Raw genomic sequence first — 22,741 nt, forward strand, 5'->3', positions numbered from 1 at the left:
GCGTCAAAAATGCGGAAGGAATTTTATAAGAAATCCTGGGAGATATTCCAGGAGGTATTTCTAAAGAAGTTCCAGAAAGAAACCCTGACAAGATTTCTGGAAGAAAACCTTGTGGCGAAATTTCTATAGAGATTTTTACTATCAGGTTTTTATTCATACGACCCAATGTTTTTTTTATCGAGTAAAATTTCCCTGAGTACTCAAGATATTCCCTGAGTATTTCAGGTTTTTCCCTGTTAAATAAAATTCCCTGAGGATTTCCGGTTTTCCAGGTTTTTCCAGGTAGTAGACACCCTGAATTAGTAACCTGAGATATAATTGGTTATGAGGCAAAATTTCCGTCGCCCTTTCTGTTTATTGCCTACAACAGCGGTTTATGGAAACGCTAGATCTTGTCAAATTAAAATATGATAGGATGATGCTATTTCGACCACTTAATATTTGATCTAGAGGCAGAACTACTTAAGAGAACCCCCTAGGCGCTGTCCATAAACTACGTAGACATTTTTTTCGGCCATCTCAGACCCCCCCCCCCTCCCCCCTCGTAGACTTTTGTTCATACAAAATTTTCGAAATTTGTATGGAGCGTAGACTTTGGCCAGACCACCCCCCCCCCCTAAGAGTCTACGTAGTTTATGGACAGGCCCCTAAGCGTAAGCGTTATAGAGAAAGGCCGGAACATTTTAGCCTACCACTCAGTTGAAAGTACTGGCTATGTTAAACGTATTTAGCATACCCCGAGCAGAGTAAAAAAGCTCAATAATATCTCAATTTTACTCCTGGAACCTCATCATCATAGCACATTTAGCTCTTGGTAAGATCTAACCAATAGCAGAGTGCTATTTGATTGATCTTTGAATATCAAATTTTTGCTTTTTTTTCAATACTTTTACCTCTTATCTCAAACAAACCAATATAACATTTTGATCGTCAGTACTTGACCTCTGCCCGGGACGGCCTATACAAGCGTCTCATGGTAAACGTATCGCTGAGGAGCTCGAATCTACAAACCAGATAGACGTTCCGTCTAGGTACAACCCGAACACTGATTTCGATTCATGCTGCGTTTTCCAAAGCAACAAGCCTAATCAATTTTATCAGTTTGTTCGGGCATATGTTTCTTCTTGATATGTGGATTTGCTTTTCAACCAACAAGCAGATAATCGAGTCGTAGCTTAGATTTCGGGAATTGAAGTATTTGCAACTGATTCGAGACTACACATGTTTGTGACTATTATGTTGAACAATCTACACTAGAACAGCAATGTGTTGTGTATTGAAAACATTGTTCCCTAGCTAGATCATAATCTTCCATGGACCCTCGTCTCTATGTGATTTATTCAATGTGACCAGTTTCAACAAGCTTTGACATTTAACTGAGCTACGTAATATATTGACCAGGTTTAGGTAAGGATTAACTCTTTCAGGACGGATGGGTCATTCACATCTTGCTGGTGGCTAGATTGATTGGCAGAAAATCTTGTCCAGAAGGAGATAAAGTTTGCATATCTAGAGCTATTATTTTCTGAATCGAGCGAAAGACAACATGTTGTTAGTCAACTTGTCACCTTTCTAAAAGGCCTACAGCTGAACGCACATGTAACCATTAGTACTGGTTCACAGCCCATGATCACAAAGCATCCCGCGTGTTTCGCGTATAATTTAATCGAAACCCAAATCCAACCGACTGAATGAATAACTGCTTTGTGCAGAAGGGGACCTAGGGGGAGGAGACCCCGAAAAAATCGCTCACAACGAAGGGGCCCGGGCAAGAGAAGCGAGGGAAGCCTTTCCAACGCGAGCGGGGCGATTCGGCGAACCGTTCGTTCGTTCGACTGCAATAAACTTTTTGATAGCGACTTTAGTGCGGCGATAAAAGCAACCAGGCATACAAATATGCACAGCGAGCGCGCCGCGAAACAGCGTAACAGGAACCTCGACTCTCGAACCTGCTCCTCTCTCTTCTCGACGAGTGGTGGTCCACTTTTGGCGGTCGCGAGCACGTTTTGCGAGTGAAACGCGCACGCACAGCTGCCTCTGCCTTCCTCTTGGAGGTGCGGCGCGGCAGCAGTCTGATGATGACGTTTTGCTCAAAATTTGCACGAAGCCCAAGGAACGCCGCGATTCGCGCCATGAGCAATCGAATGTAGCGAAAGATGCCAACCAACAAATGTGAACGGGTCTCTCGCGCGCAGCGAAAGATTGGCGAGCGAATAACTTGAAAATGATTTCAGGTTAGTTGACATTTGCTTTCCGGATTAAACATCTAATACCCAAATTTTTTATTTTGATCTAAGTACCATTTTTCGTCATCTAAAATCGATTTGGAAGATGATTCATTTCAATTCTCGATTTTGTGAATTTCGGTTTTTGATATTTCTAATTTTTATTTTTGAACATCCCCACAGTTTCATATTTTTCCTGGAAGCCTATTTTTGGGATACCGATTTTTTGAGACGAAAACATTTTGATATTTTATGATATTTTTTTAATATTTTTGTTTTTATTTTCATGAAACATTTTATTTTCCGTGTAATTTTAAGGAAAGTTATTTTAGAGTGTATTCGACTCCCTTAAACTATATTACTACGACAGAATGATTTTGGAAAATTTTAAAATATGTTAATTTATAACGATTCAATACAATATTTACAATGACTTCTGAAAGGCAACTAATACGTCATTTTTTCAATGATTTTTATAAAATATGAAGACGCTTTAAAAGACACCAAAAACCATTTTGAAATACACATAAGTCCTAAATATCAGCCAAAAATATGAAAGTGTTGGTTGTCCACGAAATAAAACAGTTTCGCGGGAATTGGTGACGGATCTTCGGAATTAGTTACCCAGGTAAAACAAGCGAGCTATCAGGATCAGGTATCAGATGGCCGGCTTCAGAAGCATGTTATCCTCCATTGGAACAATTGTGCCATCGCCATAATAAAGGTCTGTCCCTTAATTACGTAAGGGTTTATGGGGGACAAATCTTACGCGTCATACAAAAATATGTGGGTTCTCATACAAAAATCTTACAAGGGAAGGAAGGGGTATCGAAAAATCGCAAAAAATCTTTACGTTATTCATGGACCGCCCCTAAAATCCCATTTCATCATCCACCTAAGGGAAAACGAAGTAAAGGTTGGACAGGCTGGGAAATAAGAAAAGATACCTTGGAAGATTATACTAACGCAGTGGAGCGGACCTGGTGTGGTGGTTAGAGCACAAGACTATCACGCCCGAGGACCTGGGATCGAATCCCACTCCCGACATACTCACATAATGTGGGTTCTTCCTTCGGAAGGGAAGTAAAGCGTGGGTCCCGAGATGAACTAGCCTAGGGTTAAAAATCTCGTTAATACAGACAAAAAAAAATACTAACGCATAAGCGTACCACAATGGGTTTGAACAGCGTCCTGAAATTACGCATAAAGCATAAAGAGAGCCTACACTGAAATAAATGTTGTGATGGAAACTACCGATTCCATAGTAAAATTACTAACCGTACCTATGATTCTCAACCGACAACAAAATCTGTTAAGATAACTGAAATATGCTTGAAATTACAATGCATTGTAGTTATTTCAACTAAAAGCATAGTCGTCTCAACAACAAAACGTTGTTAATTTTTCCAGGACACGCATTTTACAACACAGTATGGTTAAAAATACAATGCTCATTTGTTAAATTAAGATTATTTTTGGTAATGTTAACTGCACTGCTAGTTAAGTTGACAGTGTTTTAGTGGAATTAACTGGAAATTGTTGTCGGTTGAGAATCATAGGTACGGTTAGTAATTTTACTATGGAATCGGTAGTTTCCACAACAAAATTTATTTCAGTGTATAGACTTTCACCACAGCGGGTTAAGAACAACAGAACATCCTTAAGATTCATGTTTCTAGTCAGTTTCACTTAAGGCGAAACTGGACGCGTTTTCTCATTTTTTTAGTTATTGATTTTTTTTATTAAATAACGAAGCAATATTTTCAAAATCGGATTTCATACACAGTTAGAGAAAGGATCGAGCCACCTCCTGGATTTTTTCAGGTGTAAAACTATTACCAATTTTTCATGAACCATATTTTTTTTAATTTCATTCAAAAATGGTTTCCTTAAAACTGAAAAACATTTTTCACCTGAAAAAATAGGAGATACCTTGATCCTTCCTCTAACTGTGTACGAAAACCGATTTTGAAAATAGGGTCTTGTCCCATTTGGGCAGGTGTACCTATTTTGGGCACTTGCCGCTATAACTAAGTCAATTTCAAACCGATTGATTTGAATTTTTGTACAGAGTTAGATACTGTACGTGCCTAACTCTATACAAAAACTCAAATCAATCGTTTTGAAATTGACTTAGTTATAGAGGCAAGTGCCCAAAATAGGTACACCTGCCCAAATGGTACAAGACCCTATTGCTTCGTTATTTAATAAAAAATCAAAAACCATAAAATGAGGAAATGCTTCCAGTTTCGCCTTAATAAGTGTTTACCGAGTACTCGGAAATGCAGTTGCGCAAAAACTGGACAGTTACCTATCAAATGATACGAAGTTCCATAATCGGATTCACATCTATCACATACAAATGAATCAGCTTGCTGAATATTCGCCACGTGATAAATAGTTGAGTCGGCAGTCAGTCCAGAGGGTTTCATGAGTGCTTCAGTTTTTTGTTTTTATTTCTGTGTATTTTAACGAGGTTTCACGAGGTTTTAGTGGCGTTCCAGAGGGCTTTAGGAGGGTGTTGGTTTCACGGGCGTTCCAGGGTTTTCTAGCCGGATTCCCTAGAGTCTCAGGGGTGTTCTTGGGGGTTTCAGTTGACTTCAGAAGCGTTCCATAGGATTTCAGGGATGTTTCACGCTTTTCATCAGGGTTCAGGGGGTTCCAGTAGCGTTCTAGGGATTTTAAAAAGTTTCAGGGGCATTCCAGAGAGTTTTGGGAGTGCTCCAGAGGGCTTCAGGGGTCCTGTGGGAGTTTCAGAAGCGTTTCATGGGGTTTCAGAAACGTTCCTGAGTGTTTCAGTGGGTTTCAGGATCGTTCCAAGGGTTACATGAGCGCTACAGGGAGTATCAGCGCAGTGTTGAAAAATTCGTTTCGTAATATCTAAATTCAACCACATACAGCTCATTTTAGAAGCTGAACCTGAGAATATGGTATATGAAAAACTTGTGCGGCTAGACCAGTTCTACTAGAAAGTCACGGAAAACCCACTCTTTTTCGAATATTTAAGATAAATGTCACGGACTACCTTCGAAAAATACCAATTGATATTCACCATGAATATCATTTGCATTTTTCGAAGGTAGTCCGTGACATTTACCTTAAATATTCGAAAAAGAGCGGTTTTCCGTGACTTTCTTGTAAAACTGGTCTAGCCGCACAAGTTTTTCATATACCATATTCTCAGGTTCAGCTTCTAAAATGAGCTGTAGGTGGTTGAATTTAGATATAACGAAATGACTTTTTCAGCACTCAGGAGTGTTTCCAGTTTTAGGGGTCCCAAGAGCGTTCCAGGGGATTTCAGGAGTTTTCAGGGGCGTTCCATAGGGTTTCAGAGACGTTCTAGCAGGTTGCAGAAGCGTTCCAGGAATTTTCAAAGAATTCAAAGGGCGTTCCACGGGGTCCTAGGGAGTTTACATGGGGTTTCAAGAGCGTTTCAACAAGCATTTTTACCGTACAACATATGAACAAACCGTTCTTAGACTTCATTTTACAAATTATGTCCGAATAAGCTGTTATTCAGCTATCATTGTTAGTTGTTCCTTCATATCGTCCCCTTAATGCTAGAACTAGGTAACTGGTTTTGCGAAATCGCAAGTAATTTGTTTATATCTGAACGTACACCACAATAAACACAAGTTTGTCAATTGAAAATCTGAAAACACATATTAATTCAACTTTTAAGACCAATAAAGAGTTTGTTTTATACCGGGATAAGTTTTACCAGCCATTTTTATCTGCACTTTCCAAAACGAGTTACCTAGTTCTAGCATTAAGGGGGCGATAATATATCCCTGATATTACCTGCAATTTCTCTGAACATCCGTGCAACATCTATGAAAACCCTCTAAATTCTCCCGGAATCACTCGGAAACCCTTCCGGAACCCTCTTGAAATCTTCCGAGAATCCTTAAAACTCCCTTAGAAGCCCTAATGAATCCCTAGGACCTCCGAGAACCCCTCCGAAACCCTTCTGAAACTCCCATGAAGCTTGAAATTGAAAATGAAAAATCTGTTCGGTTATCGGAATGAACCGTCCAACAATGAGCGACAATCGATCAACATTAGGATGAGCCAGCTTACGAATGCGTTCAACATTTAGGTTCTAGACATTCGATACACAGTGGCGTCTCGTCTATATCTAGGTCCACCCAATGTTTTAAGTTGCGTCCGAAATACTTTCGAAATGACTGAATTCATATCGGCTTGAAATGCACAGCAATCAACTAAAGACATAATAACAATAATACAAAAATACAGAACCATAGCATCATATGTAATTGATGGTTTATTGAACACATATTCTTGATTCGAAAGCACTACACATGTTCTATGGACACTAAAGGTAATTAATAAATAGTATTGAAATAACCTAAAATTATTCTACAAATAATAAACAAAACTTCAACTTATGGCGCACATCTCATCTCCACTAGAACATCGCTCTGGAAGAAGCTCTTGTTGCCCGTATCTTCGACGCTCAGCGTGACCATTTCGGTTGCGAGGGCACCACCGACCACACTTGCCGAAACTCCGCTTCTGACGCCATACTGAGACAGCTGGGTCACCCTTATCCAGTTGATGGCGGTTGTCTGTAAAGGGGGGAGCGAACGATTATCATCGATGACATGCACAAATCACGAAACTTTGGATTTCAGGCTTCTTACACTGATGAAATTGATCGTCTGCGGATCGGGTTGGAACTTGAAAATCTTCTTCGTCAAACACGTCACGTCGGCGGCGGCAAACGTCCCCAGCGTTACGATTTGGTTTCCGCCGTTCACCGGCCGGACTGATTCCACCAGCTGGGAAATGGTCACCACAGCGATCACCAGCACAATTCCTTGCCAGAATTTCATTTTTGCGACGACTTTTCGGAACTAACTGAACGCATCGACGGCAAGTGCGATGCATTTTATAGGCTTTCGCCAAAAGGGCTACAATTTTCGATGCAATGCAATGCAATAAACTGCTCGGTTCCGGTTTGCAAAAGTAGAAAGTAAGGAAGCCCGCGAATGGTTTTTTGGGGGATTCCTTTCTCCCAGTATGAAAAATGCACTAAAGTGTCGCTGTTGATTACATCCAAAAAAAAAAGCAGGATACGATCAGCACTGTCAAATGGATTGACTTTGGACCATTCGGAACATAAGTGATGCGAATGAATTACATATTATATAGCCGATGCGATCAACGTCTGAGAATTCAGACCCGTGCTGAGGGTAAGCAGGTTCGCATCCCAGTTGATCCTTCAGCTTCGTATCCTTTCAATATATCCGTGCTTGTCACGCGAAATGCAGATGCCAAAACGAAAAAAGAGCTTACAGTAAGTAACTGTGGAAGTTCTCATAGATTAGAAACAAGTTCAGTGCCAGTTGAGATGTTATGCCTAGAAGATTCATTGAAAGTTTTCAAAACATTGTGCTTTATAAGTTAAAACGGTTTTCATACCAAACATTTTTCGAATATAAAATTCAAAATTATGAATGAATCTTCAAAAAAATGGTGGAAATTGAACTAATAATAAATATGTAAACATCGAACTCAAAATCACACTCACAGCACCAAAGTACGGTAAGGTGTGTTGTATGTTGTTTCCGAAACCAGTTGATGTCGCATAAGTAGAAGGTGGAATCGAACAGAACGATGACGTTCGATTGTGATTATCAGGTCATTGGATTTAACGAGCATGGCTGCATTCCATTTTCTCCTAAATCAAGATCATACCAGCAATACTACTTAGACATCTCGCGCCTGTATTTACCATTAACAAGAAATCTCAAGTGATACAACCATATACGGATTCCAGCGATTAAAAACATATAAAACCACGGAGTCTTCTACAGAAACCCATAGCAACAAAATTACACTGAATTGCTTTAAACAGAAAACCGTACTAATATGTTAAACATCACTTAACTTATAAAAAGTCTGTGATTGCAAACTGAAACCACCAAGGGCTCGAATCCCGGTTTAATCGGAGAGTTTTTTTGGGATGGAGTTTCTTCAATATCGTAATCGTGGTGAAAAGGGAAAACTTTAACAAAACAAATCTCTCGGTTAACAAGTGGAGGGAAACCAATCGAACATCGAAGCTGAAAAGTCGGTTGTGTTCCAGTAGGGAAGTAACACTAGGAAAAAAAACAGAGACTGGGAAACAAGAATTTGCATTTTTCGCTTTCGTTCGTTTTCAGGCCAATCGCATCCATCGCATCGGCGGCCGGTCCACCAGTCAGACACAAACATGTCCCTGTCTCATTTGGCGGGGTTCTTTACGAGTTTCATTCACTTTTTCTCCGTAACCTTGATGACCGCTGCTTTCGCCCGATCAAATGGAAAATTTCGGGGCTTGACCATACATTTGGGTGAATTTGAATTATTTTTTATTACGGGAACGGGGTGTCTGTTTTGCTCATTGAATTTTCTTAAAAATCGTTACAATTTACACTCGTTAGATTTATAATTATCGCAAATTTAATGACTAAATTACTAATAAGTCTTTGTTATAACAGGGGCCCAACGTTTAATGTTTTGACCAAATAATCATACAACGTATTAGCTCAATAAATGCATTTTGAAATTTATTATCTATAGGTCTTCTTAAGACCTATTTTTTTTGTAAACCATTTTGAAAAAATCTTGAAAACAAAACATCCGAATTGAGAATATTAGAACGGAGATGAAGTTACCTTATGATGACGTTATTATGTATCATAACAGTAAAAGATGATGTTTTGATGATTCGGAATTGGCATTTTCAACGGCTGTGGTGAGCACTGTTACTTTCTTTTTCCGAAAAAGGTATTTATCTTAGTTTATTAAGCTCATAAAACTTTAACAACATATTTCGATTCGATTCAGTATCTAACTAGCGGCTAGTCTCACGGTGTGAAAAATTCGTGCAGTCAGAGCTTAGTATTTCATAGTGAGTTCCAAGAAGAAGAAACAATCGCTGCTATTGGATGTTGTTGATACTGGTTTGAGTTACTTAGGCGTGGTTTATGGTTTCTTTGATGGTCGGTGCTTGTCATTTGAAGTAAGGGTCACAGCAGGGATGGGAACAGTCACTTGAAAAGAGTTACACTCCCTTTCTATTTTCTCAGCTCAGGAGCATGCTATCAAAAAAGTGCATAGAAGATACAATCAACGGTCGCAGACGCATACCAAAGTCATAAGAAAACTATGCAGGCGACACTCCACGAGGTGAATGTAAATTACACTCACCTCGTGGAGCGATTCTCCATGTCACAACTTTGGTTTGCGTGTGCGACCTCTGGTATATTCGGAAAACTTTGAGATAAAACTACAAGGAAAAAGTGTTGTTTTTTATAGCATGCTTCTAGGCTGAGAAAATAGCAAGTGAGTGTAACTCTTTGTAAGTGAGTGCTCTCATGAGAATCGTTAGGCATTAATCATTTGAAATTGCACAACACTATTTGGGAGTTTCAGGAACCCAAGATGAACTAGCCTTTTAATTTGAGGAGCATTTAAGGAGGTTGGAGGACAAGTTTAAGGGAATGTCATGCAGGGTTACAAAACGGTATGAGGATCTAGGGAGGTTTCACGTGCAAGGTTAAAAAACATGACATTCCAATAAAACCGATGATTTTGAAAACCCTAAGGGGCTTACAATATCGATATCTCTCTTCGTTTTTATATTTCTTATCCAAAAGGAGTTACTGGCGACCCTTCAAAAGCTGTTGAACTCACAATTCGATAAAACATTTATCAGAGCCAACATTTAAAAAAAACGAATCCGCTTCTGGAAACAAATCTTCTATTAAATCCGGGGTGGTAAACTCTACCGAACCATTGCTAATGTTTACATGTTTCGTTAAAACTGTTTGAGCTTCGGTAAAATTGTGTTAAACTTCGGTAATCCGAACTTTTACCAAACTTGGAACAACCTAAACTGAGACAATAAAATAAGTGTGATTGTGTACTTTTGATGTGTAGAAGCTTGTGTAAGTATAAACATTATACACAGCTAGAGATCACTAGTAGGGTATCGAGTCGACTTAATTTTGAAAATGATACACCCTGTCTCTTTAGTATATGTCGCTGCAATGTTTTGGTCATGCCAATCGAAGCTTAATTGACAACGTATTTTCAAAAGCTGGGGAAGCAGTTTCTTTGGAGTGTTACAAATCGAAGATAATAAAACTTCTTCATGAACACACGAAACATGTTTTTTTCTTCATTTTGTTTTCAATTCTAGAGTGAAGGTCTCTACATTTTATCAAAATTCTATTACAAAATTCTATTGGGATTTTCAGTAAACTCTCTGGATTTTTTTTTTCAGGGATTTCTTGTATTACATCCTAGATGTGCTGCAAGCATTGATAATGACAAGAAAAATGATAAAAGTAGTCGATTCTATCATTTTTCAGCATTCTTTCAATTAATGGCTGTGTGTATGTAGACTACCCGGGCAGAGGTCAAGTACCGTAAACCGGGGTCAAATTGATCTCCGGGTCGAAATTGATCAGACGTTTTTCCGTTAGATAAGGTATGTTTTAAATGGTTTTCTCGCATTTATCATTTAGTATAGGGTTCCTACATCACGATACTTGAGAGGAAACTATGTAAAGTATGCTTAATCTAACTGAAAAACGTCTGATCAATTTCGACTCGGAGATCAATTTGACCCCGGTTTACGGTACTGACGATCAAAATGTGATATTGGTTTGTTTGAGATAAGAGGTAAAAGTACTGAAAATAATAGCAAAAATTTGCTCTTTAACCATCTAACCAATAGCAATGATATTTGAAGATCAATCAAATAGCTCACTGCTATTGGTTAGATCTTATCAAGAGCTAAAGGTGCTATGATGATGATGTTCCAGGAGTAAAATTGAGATATTATTTTCAGTACTTTTACCTCTTATCTCAAACAAACAAATATCACTTTTTGATCTCCGTTTCAAAATATGCTATTACATATTGAGTTTTTTTACTCTGCTCGGGTAAACTAGACTAGACTAGACCAGGGATTTCTTCAAGAGCTGCTGGGAGATTCTCATATGAGATTTTTCGTGATTTTTCTGTGGAAGCGGTAGAAAATGATGATTGCAATCGTTTGGCCACGGCCGACCCTATACATATACCACTGAGTCTGCACAAGTTCATGTGGATATGAGATTGTTTTTGGGTTATGGTTGGCAGGGGGCGGTAGAGGGTTCACACATTGGTGCATGGATGCCATGCGAAAGGTGATAGACATAGTGTGTTGATCACTCTGAAGATGGTGAGGCACAGTCCTCTTGGTTGCATAATTTGTAGGCGTTTATCATATGACAGGTTGACATTGTACTGGGGAAAGTTGAAAGGAAGGGGGAAACAGCTTTTTAACCCGTTTCTGGTTCTAGCGATGGCTACAAATATAGGGTAATTTGCTAATTGTTGAACGTTTAGTGCTTGAATGTTTTTCAGTGCATAGTTCCACTGTAGTGGAAAAAAATGTTGCGGGAACCTAGTTCCCCCGGGAAAGTGACCTCCACACGATTGGCTCTGAAACCTAGCTTGCGGAAACTTGATGACAAGTGACCAGGACCGCCAAGTAAAAGTGGGCACTGTTTCGAGTGATTCGGAAACCCAGCTTGCGACACAACATGATTTCCAGAAAGTAGTTCATTGGAGAACATTTCAACATTTTTAGTGACTTTTGCCAGCTTTCGGGACGTTTGGGGAACCTGGCTCCCCCAGGGATGTGATCACTTTTTGAGGTATTCTGAAACCTAGCTTGCGACATACCAATCTTCATAATTTGTCAAAACATGTTCATTAGAGTACATTCCGACAATTTTCAAAGAATTTAAGCGTTTTCCGGAAAATTTTGGAAACTTGGTTCCCTAGGTGTCACGTGACCAGTCTCCCATGGGATCACTGTTTTGAGTGGTTCGGACACCCAGTTTGTGACACATCAATTTTCATTGTTTCCTCAAACTACCTCATTGAAGTATGTACTTATCATGGTTGCGTCATTCACCTGGACGTCCCGGGAAAGTGGTTCCCCCAAAGAAGTGGTCACTTTTTGGGATACTCTGAATACTAGCTTGCGACACACCAATCGACATGATTTTCCCAAACTACCTCATTGGAGAAGAATTCAGCATTGTTTGGTGGCTTTGATAACTCCCTGGGACGTTCCGAGAGCCTGGTTTCTCCAGTATGATGATTGATGAAGAACTTGGTCACTTCCCAGGATATTCTGTGTGCTGGTAGTTCGCGGCGATTAGAACAATAATAACATCCCAGGATATTCTGGAAACTTGGTTCTCTAGGTGACACAGACTGTGAAGGAAGTGGCCACAGTTTGAGTGATTCTGAAACCTAGTATGCGACACATCGAACTTCATGATTTCCCAAAGCTTATAGGAGAACACTTCAATATTTGTGATGGCTTAAGCCCCCTCCCGGGATGTTCTGAGAACCTGGTTGCTTCGTGAAAGTGGCCCCATGTTTAGTTATTTAGAAACCTATCTTGTAACACACCACTCTTTTTTCATGGTTTGCTAAAATAAGTTCATTTAAGTACTCGCTACACTCTACGGCGAACCTAGCACCCGGAAAACTAAAATATTTATTTTTAATACTAACGCAATCACATATTGATTCCGACAATACCCATTGAGGAGCCCCCCGTTCCGCTGTCGGGAACATAAACAAAACTCACAAGTTCCAGCTGCAACATCAAACAACATTTCCTCCGACAAAAAAGGAAGGTTCACTAAAAGTTTCCACGACACCCCGTTGTTTTCGGGAGCGTATGTTATCTAATAGATGTACACTTGATGTTGCATTGGAAATACAACACGGGAGGTAGTTTTTCCAGGGTAGGAAATGATTTAATAAGTTTAATGGGAAAACAAATATTTCCGTAGAGCCAACCTGCCACAAAAAAAACAAAAATATTTACATTTATTTCTAACATAATCTGTCAGAAGATGCATTGTTGTTTCAAACATGAATTGCATTAGCTTCAAATTGACAATTCATTTAAATTTACCTCAAATATTTTAGATTTCGACATAGTTTTTTTCTACGTGTAATTCCTGGCACTGATCAATAATGATTGAGTTTATTCTTGCAGCTTTGAAACGCTTCCAGCACAAAAACAATCAGCAAAAGAAATTTCTGAATTTCATCAACATTTTTCTGAATTTCAGCACAATGTTGCTGATCAACTGTCCAAATTGCTGGATGGTTCAGCAAGTTGAAAAATAATTGCCTGATACTCAGTAATTCGTATTGCTGAATGGAATCAGCACAAAAAATAGCTAAATTTGTTGAATACCAGCAAAAAAATGCAGTGTATGTACATCAGCTTATGTTATGTAATGTAAAAACATATTGTAAAACAACAACAATTTCCTTCAAATAATAAGCTTGAATAATTGTTCCTTGAATTCTATTTCCATCTAGATCACGTTTATTTCGGGTGCATCATAAATTAATTTCCCATCACACCTTCTACGTGACACTATTATATATAGGATCGTCAACAATTATTATTAGGCCGTAATTGTGTATTCGAAAAGTTGGCCAAATTCTTCGCAATCCAAATCAAATCATACGAAATTGGAATATCTTAAATTATTGGCTTTTTTCCATCTGATATGATGGGAATTAGCGCATATGACTAAGTAAATTTCTACCCTACATCGTCTTGCAAGTAACAATAAGCTTCATTAAAAATATAAATCTTCATACAGTCTTCCAGCAGTAAGCTTTTAAATTGAGATGGATGTAGCTTTAGAATAACGACCAACATATTGAAGTTAATATCCACCAGATCATGAAACGCCATCACAGTACCACAAAGAAATATTTCTCTGTGGTTGTGAAAAACGATGTTTCAAATGCAGAAAACCCATGCACCTGCATCTTCCCCAGGACGAAGACAACTGTTTGTTCTCAATTTATCGACAGAAAAAAGCAATTGATTGCAATAATTAAGTAGCTTTTGCTGCATTCCGCAGCAGTGAAGTATACAACTTTGAAAGAGCTTCTGAATTGAAGGTTTGTTCAACAAGTGAATCTGGCGAAGTGAAAATTGAACGGTGATGAAGAACAATGCGGCTAGCTTCTGCTTTGATGCGGTTGCCTTCGGCATACGCAAAACGAGAAAAACTGTGAAGTCGTAAGTGGAGTGAAATTACAACGTGATATTTTGCGCAATTATTCGATTTCCAGTGCTTTAGGGGCTAATAAATAGGGAGATTTAAAAGTCTACATCTTTTTGCTTCTATCTAATGAGTCATTGCCAAAAGCAAGTCAGAATATCTTTAATTATTGGATGTGTTTACATCTGATATGACGGGAGTTAGCGCACTTAAATTTCTACCAAAATTGTAATGTAACGTTAAATAAATGATGAAAATGTTCGAAGGCTGGAACCGCAACATCAAATTACAAATAGTTTGTGTAGTATTACAAAAGCTTAATTTTGAGCGAAGCTTTCCTAATTATAAGTAACTTTTTATATTGGCCATCGATATTAGTTCTTAAAATGGAATATGAAAATAATGCGAAATCATATGAAATCAGCATCAAGTTGAAACTATTTCAATCGTTCTTCTGCACTTGATTTGCGAGCTAGAATATCCAAGAAAAGAAATGATTTGCTTCACCACTCAGCTCATAGTAATTTCAATAATTAATGCATACTTGGTGTATGTTTATTGAAAAAAAAAACAACGACAGAAGCCATTCCACAGAAGGACGCTTCGTTCAAATTAAGCCATTTTCAGAATTAATTGTACCAGCTCCTGGGAAAGGACCGGTTTCGAAGTTCAGCATACTCATATTGAGTGCAGAGAAACCTGGAACTGGTTACGCATAGACCACGTGAACTAGTATCGCGCCGGCAAATCATGTCAAGTGTCGATCGATCTTCTACAGTTTCGCGATGCATCACACTCGTATTCTTTCTTCAATGTATAAATCGAACTGATCCAAGCAAAGAAAGCAAAATACTGTGAATATTTTTTAACTTCAATGCAATTTATGTACGCAACTTGGGTCTGTCTATTGATTAGCTAATTTGGAAAATCGTTATTTTATTTGTAGGGGAAGATCATTTCATTAGCCAATGCCATTTCTCACAGATTGTCAGAGAAACAACATCTCCACAGTTACGTCAACATTTAGACATCCGAAGTTCAAACCCTCATCTACCATCTATGCGCCACAAACACCCGCGGGGTGCAAAATTTTATCTTTTCAAGTCTAGTGGAGACAGTAGTAGCCGCGACAGCAAGCAGCATAGTATCGCTAGAAGCAGCAAATAAATAAATAAAGCAGAAAAAAAACATCCATCGAATGCCGCTGGCTGGGATAAAAGTTTCAAAGACCTCTGACTTGGCGACTTTTGCCAATATAAGAGGGCAACTTGTTGTTGTTGTTGTCGTTGATAAGCAACCTCGATTGTATCCGAGGAGAGTTGTCCGGACAGCACCGCAATGTCGATATGCCGGTTTTGGGTCGGTCGGTCGGTTCATTCGTGCCGGTCAACGAGACACGACGCGACGCACAACAGCAGCGGAGGCAATCACTTTCTGAACTTTTGATCCGTCCCTCAGAGATGGTGACGATGATGATGATGACGACAAGGAAGTTGGAGGATGCCGACGATCGAAAGGTTGTACATATCAGGGATTTCCAAGTTCTACTATAGTATATGCTACTGATTTTTTTTGTTGAAAGAATTTCTTGGATTTCACAAGCATTATTGATATCTAGGTTAAAAACCTACTTCGTCATATGCGTTAATTCCCGTCATATCAGACGGAAAATAGCCGATAATTACAGATATTCCAGCTTACCTGTGCCAATGGCTTATCAGATGGAAGCAAAAAGATGTAGCACTGGAAATCGAATAATTACGCAAAATTTCACGTTTCAACTTCACAATTTTCTGCGTTTGCTGAAGGTAACAGTAATAGTTGTCTTCGTCTAGGAAGGATACAAGCAACTGTGTGCGTGAATTTTCTGCGTACGAAACATCGTATTTCACAACCACAGAGAAAGATTTCTTCGTTGCACTGTGATGGCGTATTATGACCTGCTTGACAAAAATATCAATTGAAATATTTTGGTCGTTATTCCAGAGCTGTCTTCATATCAATTTAAAACTTTTTGTTCAATCGTACATTGAACACAAGATTTGATTTGGATTGCGAAGAAATTGTCCGACTTATCATATAACCACCTACGGTCAAATCATAATTTTTGACCATCCTATGTACAATAGTGTCACGTGGAAGATGTGCAGGGAATTGAATTCAGGTTATGCCCAAAATAAACGTGGACTAGACGGAAACAGAATTCGAGGGATAATTATTCAATCTTATTGTTTTAAGGAAATTAAAGTTACTTAACAATATTTTTATATGATAGTAATTGATATCAAATTGACCATGAAGCATTAGGCGAGGTGCAAGAATAAGCTCGATCATTATTGGCCGGTGCTTAGTTAGACGGAAATTAGATAAAAACCCTTAAGGCCGTTCTGTCAAAGTGTTTCAGTTATTTATGGAATCTTGAAAGTTCTTATGTTTTTCAACTACATACTCTTTCTCCATTTGTAAGAAGTAGAGCGATCAAGGTTTGCAAACAATGCAACAACCTGGAAAACGTTGGAAGCTACTGATCTTCTCGTCCCCACACTAAAACGAGCCCCGGGGTCATCGAAAGGCAAGGATGGCAAGCGTTAAAGAGATCAATACGTTAATAGCCGCGTGTCGCGAAAGCAGGAACAAGTTGTACAGCTCCGGGTTCGGCGGCAATGTTATTAATTTTCTCGATTCTGATCGCTACCGCAACGAACGAACAACCAGTCAGTGGAGCGCAGAATGGGCTTCACACGATCGATCCAGTAGGGGTTGACCGACCGATCACAACCGGCTCCCGGACCAGCGAAAGAACTCCAATGTGTAGGTACGGCTTGATGAAGGGATCCTAGTTTTGCGTGAGTTGTCAATCGATTATGGCGAAGTGGACGGGGTGGTGGTGCACGGAAAACAGCATTTCTGCCATAGCTTCGACGATGGTGATGGGCTATGTAACAGCATGCGCTTCTGTATCCAATAAGCTGTGTTACCGACGAATCATTAATAATCATAAAGTAGGTGCACGGTGTACAGAAGAGCAGGGATGAGTGGGAACTCGCGGAAGACGAAGAACGAGGCGATAATTAATCGCGTAGTCTGGAAGTGCGTGGCCAGAGGATGAAACGCTTACGGAGGAAGCTGTAGCGAGTGGGTTTTTAGTTCGTTAGTGCGAACATTGACGTGGTTTCTAGATGTTTTCATCTTAAGGACAGACTTGTTATGATCCCAAAATGGCTGCCACAATGGCCGACTTCGGCACCTACTCACGATTTCGAGCGCACAAATCTCTTCGTAAACAAAACCAGCGTACTTGATCTTCTCATTTTAAGCTTATTACAAGTGAGCAACAGCAGAATAATAAAATGTACTGCTGTTTGAAGCTTTCTTCTTGAGATTTGTGCGTCTGAAGTTTTGATGCATTGTTGAAGCGGGATTTCAAGACGTTTGTCCTTAAGGTATAAAACCGTTTATACGAGCTAGGTGGTATTAAAAGAATTCGAACTGTTAGTAGTTCTGATAAAATTCAATAAAACGTAAGACTATGCATTTGATTGAACCCACCAACTTTAAGACAAGAAAGGTACAAGCTTGAGCAACTCAAGGCAAAGAAAAAGAGTGATTTTCTTGGAGATTTTTCCAGAGATTTCTCTCGGGAATTCGGTACATAATCTTTTTTTTTTGTATTAACGAGATTTTTAACCATAGGCTAGTTCATCTCGGGCCCCACGCTTTACTTCCCTTCCGAAGGAAGAACCCACATTTTGTGAGTATGTCGAGAGTTGGCTTCGATCCCAGGTTATCGGCGTGATAGTCTTGCGTTCTAACCACCACACCAGGTCCACTCTACAGGTACATTATCTTTTAAAAATTCTTCCAATGATGGAGGGAAGGAAGGACATACTTATTTATAAATTAACTTTCATATCATGTATTTGTTTTAAAGAGACTACAATTTCTCAAAATCAATAAGATTGAATAATTATCTCTCGTATTCTGCTCCCGTCTGCGTCTAATATTCGTCTATTTTGGGCACAACCAAAATTCAATTCCCGGCACATCTTCTACGTGACACTATGGTACATAGGACGGTCAAAAATCATGATTTGACTGTTTGTGTTTATTCGAAAAGTCGGTCAAATTCTTCGCAATCTAAATCAAATCATGTTGTTGAAGTACGATTGAGCAGAAAGTTATAAACTGCGATGGATGTAACCTTAGAATCACGACCAAAACATTTCAATTTATATTTTTGTCCACCAGAACGAAGGAATCTTTCTCTGTGGTTGTGAATTACAATGTTTCGTATGCAGGAAATCCACGCACACATTTGCTGCATCCTATCTACACGAAAACTACAAACATTTTAGCGACGGGAAAAGCGATTGATTTGATTGTTTGAACAGTTTTTGCTGCATTCCACAGAGGTGAAATCCAATTTTGAAGTGCCACAGCGCTTTTGTGGGTTGTGAATTACTTCGATATCCAGTGCTAAAGAGGCTGGTTATCGATAGTCTACATCTTTTTGCTTCCATCTAATGAGGCATAGCCAATAATAAGTAGGAATATCTATAATGGTTGGCTATTTTCCGTCTGATGTGACGGGAATTACCGCATATGACAAAGTAATTTTTTACCCTACATTGTCTTGAAATTGGAGGACGATCTGCGGACCCTACGCAGAGTGCGGAACTGGAGCCAAACAGCCATGGACCGAGTGGAATGGAGGCGGCTACTATGTACAGCAGAGGCCACCCCGGCCTTAGCCTGACCGGTAAGGTAAGTATGTGTGTGTGTGTGTGTGTGGTCCTTCTAACCCCCACTGTCCGGCAGTGGTATTATGGAAATTAGCTTTTTGCAACGCTTTTGTTTATGCTGATTGCAATTAGCTTAAGTCCGGGAGCTAGAGGGTGATAGCTCTATTGCAGATCCAGTGACCCATTTCAGAATGGCTGGAGAGACACGTCCATTCAGAAGTCACTTTCATATACAATAAGCCCCGCATGTCTGTATTACCGTTATCAAATGGATAATGATATTACATACACACTTCCGGGTTTGAAGTTGTTTTCTTCAAACCTAGCGCGTATTTAATTTATTGGAGGTAATATAATAAGTGAAGTGAATAATTGTTTCGATCTCACCATTTTCGATGTTCTGCTCCTTGTATTATCCATTCCATCATTATCCTTGTTTGCATTTGTTTTCTCCAGCAATGATTGGTTCTCCAATTTGTCCTCGTTCCTGATTCTCGGGATATTTAGCAGTTCCTATGCTCATATATTGCGTAGTAGATCCTATCCTTACTTGTGTATGACCTTTCGCTTAGTCATTGTCCTCTATTGGCTCCTGTTCGCATTACTTCGAATTGTAATCTTGCTTCGTTGTTCCCGCTTCCTTCTATCAGCTTATTGTTCTTTGTTGATTCTTTTTCTTTTTCCTTTAATTGATTCCCCACCTATTGATTGTAATAAAGATATAAATAAGTAAATAAAATAAATATCAAGTTATTTTTTTATTTTGAGGCGAGACAATAAAAGAAGGAATTTCTCTTTAGATTGGTTCCAGTATTTTTCCCGCTTTTGTTTTTATTTATTTTTATTAATTAATTGTACAATCTTGGTTATATGTAGTTTTATTATATAGAAAGGCTGCATCCTTTGTTTCCAGTACGTGTCCAGAGCTGTCAGTATAGGCTTGGATAGGTTTGACTACTGGCTGGGTAATAATCGCCACCGTATTACGGATCATCCATATGCGTATGACTTCGAATGCATCAGATGAAGAGACGTAATTTACTTGTCAGGCCCTACGGTTTATCGTGTGTTGGTCATATTACATATGAGCAACTTTAGTATCGTATGAAAGATCTATAAAGAAAAGGAATAAATAAGTATAACAGTAGTAATAATGTCCGTCCAAATTTCTTTCTTGTGGACATATAGGAACTATCTCGATGGGGTACCTATTTTGGGCACCATCCCGCTACAACACAGTCAATTCCGACCCAATCGACTCGATCCCCCGTACGCGGTAAGATACGTATAATAACTAGACGTGTACAAAAATACGACTCAACTGATCTGAAACCGATTGAGCTACAGCGGAAAACTATCCAAAACACCAGCCCAAGTTGTTCGCCACCCTACTACATAAACCCTGTATAACATTTTTACTATTGCTATACACAGCACAACATAATAGTAATTATAATTACAATAATTTTACTCTTCATCTACGCCTGACTCTGATTCTTCTTCACTACCTATTGTTTTATATATCTCTTCTGCTTGCTTTTTCAGTTCATTTTTATCTTTCGCTATTCTATTCCAATCTTCGTCTGTTATATTAGGTAACTTATTCTTATCTTCTCTTATTGCTGTCTTCCATGTTTTGGCTGGTCTTCCTATTTTTCTCTTTCTGCATTTTATTTTTTCTGCTATTTTCAGCGGATGTCCTTCTAATCTTCTCTGTATGTGTCCCCAATAATTTATTCTCATGACTCTTATTTTTTTAACTGCTGTCTTTCCATCAAGTAACTTTGAAGCTGTTATCCTTCCTTTTGGTTTTTCTCTACAATACTTAACCATTTCTCTTAATATCTGCATTTCATATCTAGTAATTGACTTCCTATTGCTTTTAACTAAGGTGGCTGTTTTTAATCCGTAAGTGATTGCTGGAGATATAACTGTTTTATACATTAGCTTAGCCAGATTCCAATTAGGTTTGTATTTTCTCAGGAATTCAATCATTATTTTACTACTACCTATTGCCAATTTACATCTTTTCCTTGAAGTTTGAGGTCTATCCAATGTTTCCGATAAATATGTTCCTAAGTATCTCATGGTATTTACAACTTCATAAGTCTCTCCATTTATTAGAACCTCTTTTGGTATATTTCTGTCTGACATTGGTTCTCTTATCATTATTTGACTCTTATTATTGTTTATCTCTAAACCTATTTTTTCTAACTCTATTTTTAAGATTTTGACAATATCCTCCACCTCTTCTAAAGTTTTAGCTATAATTAGAATGTCGTCAGCAAATACTAGAATTATTGGTAATTTATCATTATTCAGTTCCAAAAGGTTAACTCTAGAATATTTTCTTTTTACCTCCCTTAGTACATCTTGTAGAATAAGTGTAAATATATACGGTGATAACGGGCACCCTTGTTTAATCCCCTTAACTTTCATTTTTTCTTCTGTACTAACTCCATTCCACAGAATACAAGTTTTTTCTACATTCAGTGCTTGCATAACTCTACTTATAATGTGTTCAGGTACTAATAATTTACGGAGAACCCTCGGTATTTCTGCTATCTTAACATTGTCAAATGCTTTTCTTATGTCTATTGATGCTACTATTGTTGTTTCTCCTCCGTTCCATCTTTCCTCTAAAAATCGCCTAGCATAAAACATCTGATCATCTGTAGATCTATTGTTGGTGAATGCTGCTTGATGATAGTCTGGATCTCCTGCATATTCCTTGAGTCTTTGCATTAGCCATTTAGCATAAATTTTATATCCTAGGTTACACAAACTTATTCTTCTATAGTCTTTTGTTTCTTTTGGTTTTTTGCATTTTGGTATTGGTATTTGAACAGATTGTTTCCACTGCTCTGGTATACTATTAGTTTCCCATACTTTTTTGATTATGTTATATAATTCATCCACTGTTTCTTCGTTAGCATATTTAATAAATTCATTTTTAATTCCATCCTGTCCTGCCGCTTTCCCATTTGCTAAACCCCTTATAATGTCTCTTATCTCTTCTTTACTGGGTCCTTCCGTCAAACTTTCTTTATCAGGTTCTATTTCTATTGGAGTACCTTCGGTAAGTTCTAATTCTTCTGCCCATCTTTTGATTGAAATATTTGTTTTTTTAGGTTCTTTACTTCTCATAAAATTCCTCAAAAACCTATACGACCGTTTTATTCTTTCACCTATCTCATAGTCTTGTAACTCATTGTAAAATTTACAAACTTCTTTTTCGTTGTGTTCTTTTACCTTGCTAGCATATTCTTGTCTTCTAATACTGATATTTTGCCTAAACCAATCTGTGCCCATTCCTCTTTCCTTGGCTAACCTCATCTGCTTCCTGGCTTTCATAAGCTTCGTCATAGCTCTTTTCCTATTTGGAGTCAATGGCGTTTTCTTCCCTTCTAAAACCTTTTTTGCACTTTTAGTAACTTTCCTAGTAAATTCTGTATAAGCCTTGGTTGTATCAACTTTGTCTAATTCGATTCCATTATGTTTGTTTAATTCCTCAACAAATTATTTATTCTTCTCCTTTTCCTTTAGAGCGCTTGGTTGTAACATTTTATTTAAAATTTTCTGTATTCTCTCTTCTTTCTTTTGATCTGTGTATATTCCTACTTTGACTAGTTTGTGATCGCTTTGAATTGTTGTC

The 22,741-nt window shown here is 38.5% G+C and overlaps 1 protein-coding gene across 1 annotated transcript; it reads right to left on the reverse strand.

Moving 5' to 3' along the window:
• Nucleotides 1–6,492: 6,492 nt before the first annotated feature.
• Nucleotides 6,493–7,373, reverse strand: LOC109622485 (uncharacterized). Its single transcript, XM_020076816.3, has 2 exons — nucleotides 6,890–7,373; nucleotides 6,493–6,814 (listed from the first exon to the last, which is right to left on the reverse strand). Exons 1-2 carry the CDS (start codon nucleotides 7,079–7,081, stop codon nucleotides 6,632–6,634), a joined length of 375 nt encoding a protein of 124 aa, XP_019932375.2. The 5' UTR covers nucleotides 7,082–7,373; the 3' UTR covers nucleotides 6,493–6,631.
• Between the last annotated feature and the right edge of the window lie 15,368 nt (nucleotides 7,374–22,741).

The sequence above is a fragment of the Aedes albopictus genome, unplaced genomic scaffold (assembly GCF_035046485.1).
Source record: "Aedes albopictus strain Foshan unplaced genomic scaffold, AalbF5 HiC_scaffold_619, whole genome shotgun sequence".
Classification (NCBI taxonomy): Eukaryota; Metazoa; Arthropoda; class Insecta; order Diptera; family Culicidae; genus Aedes; species Aedes albopictus.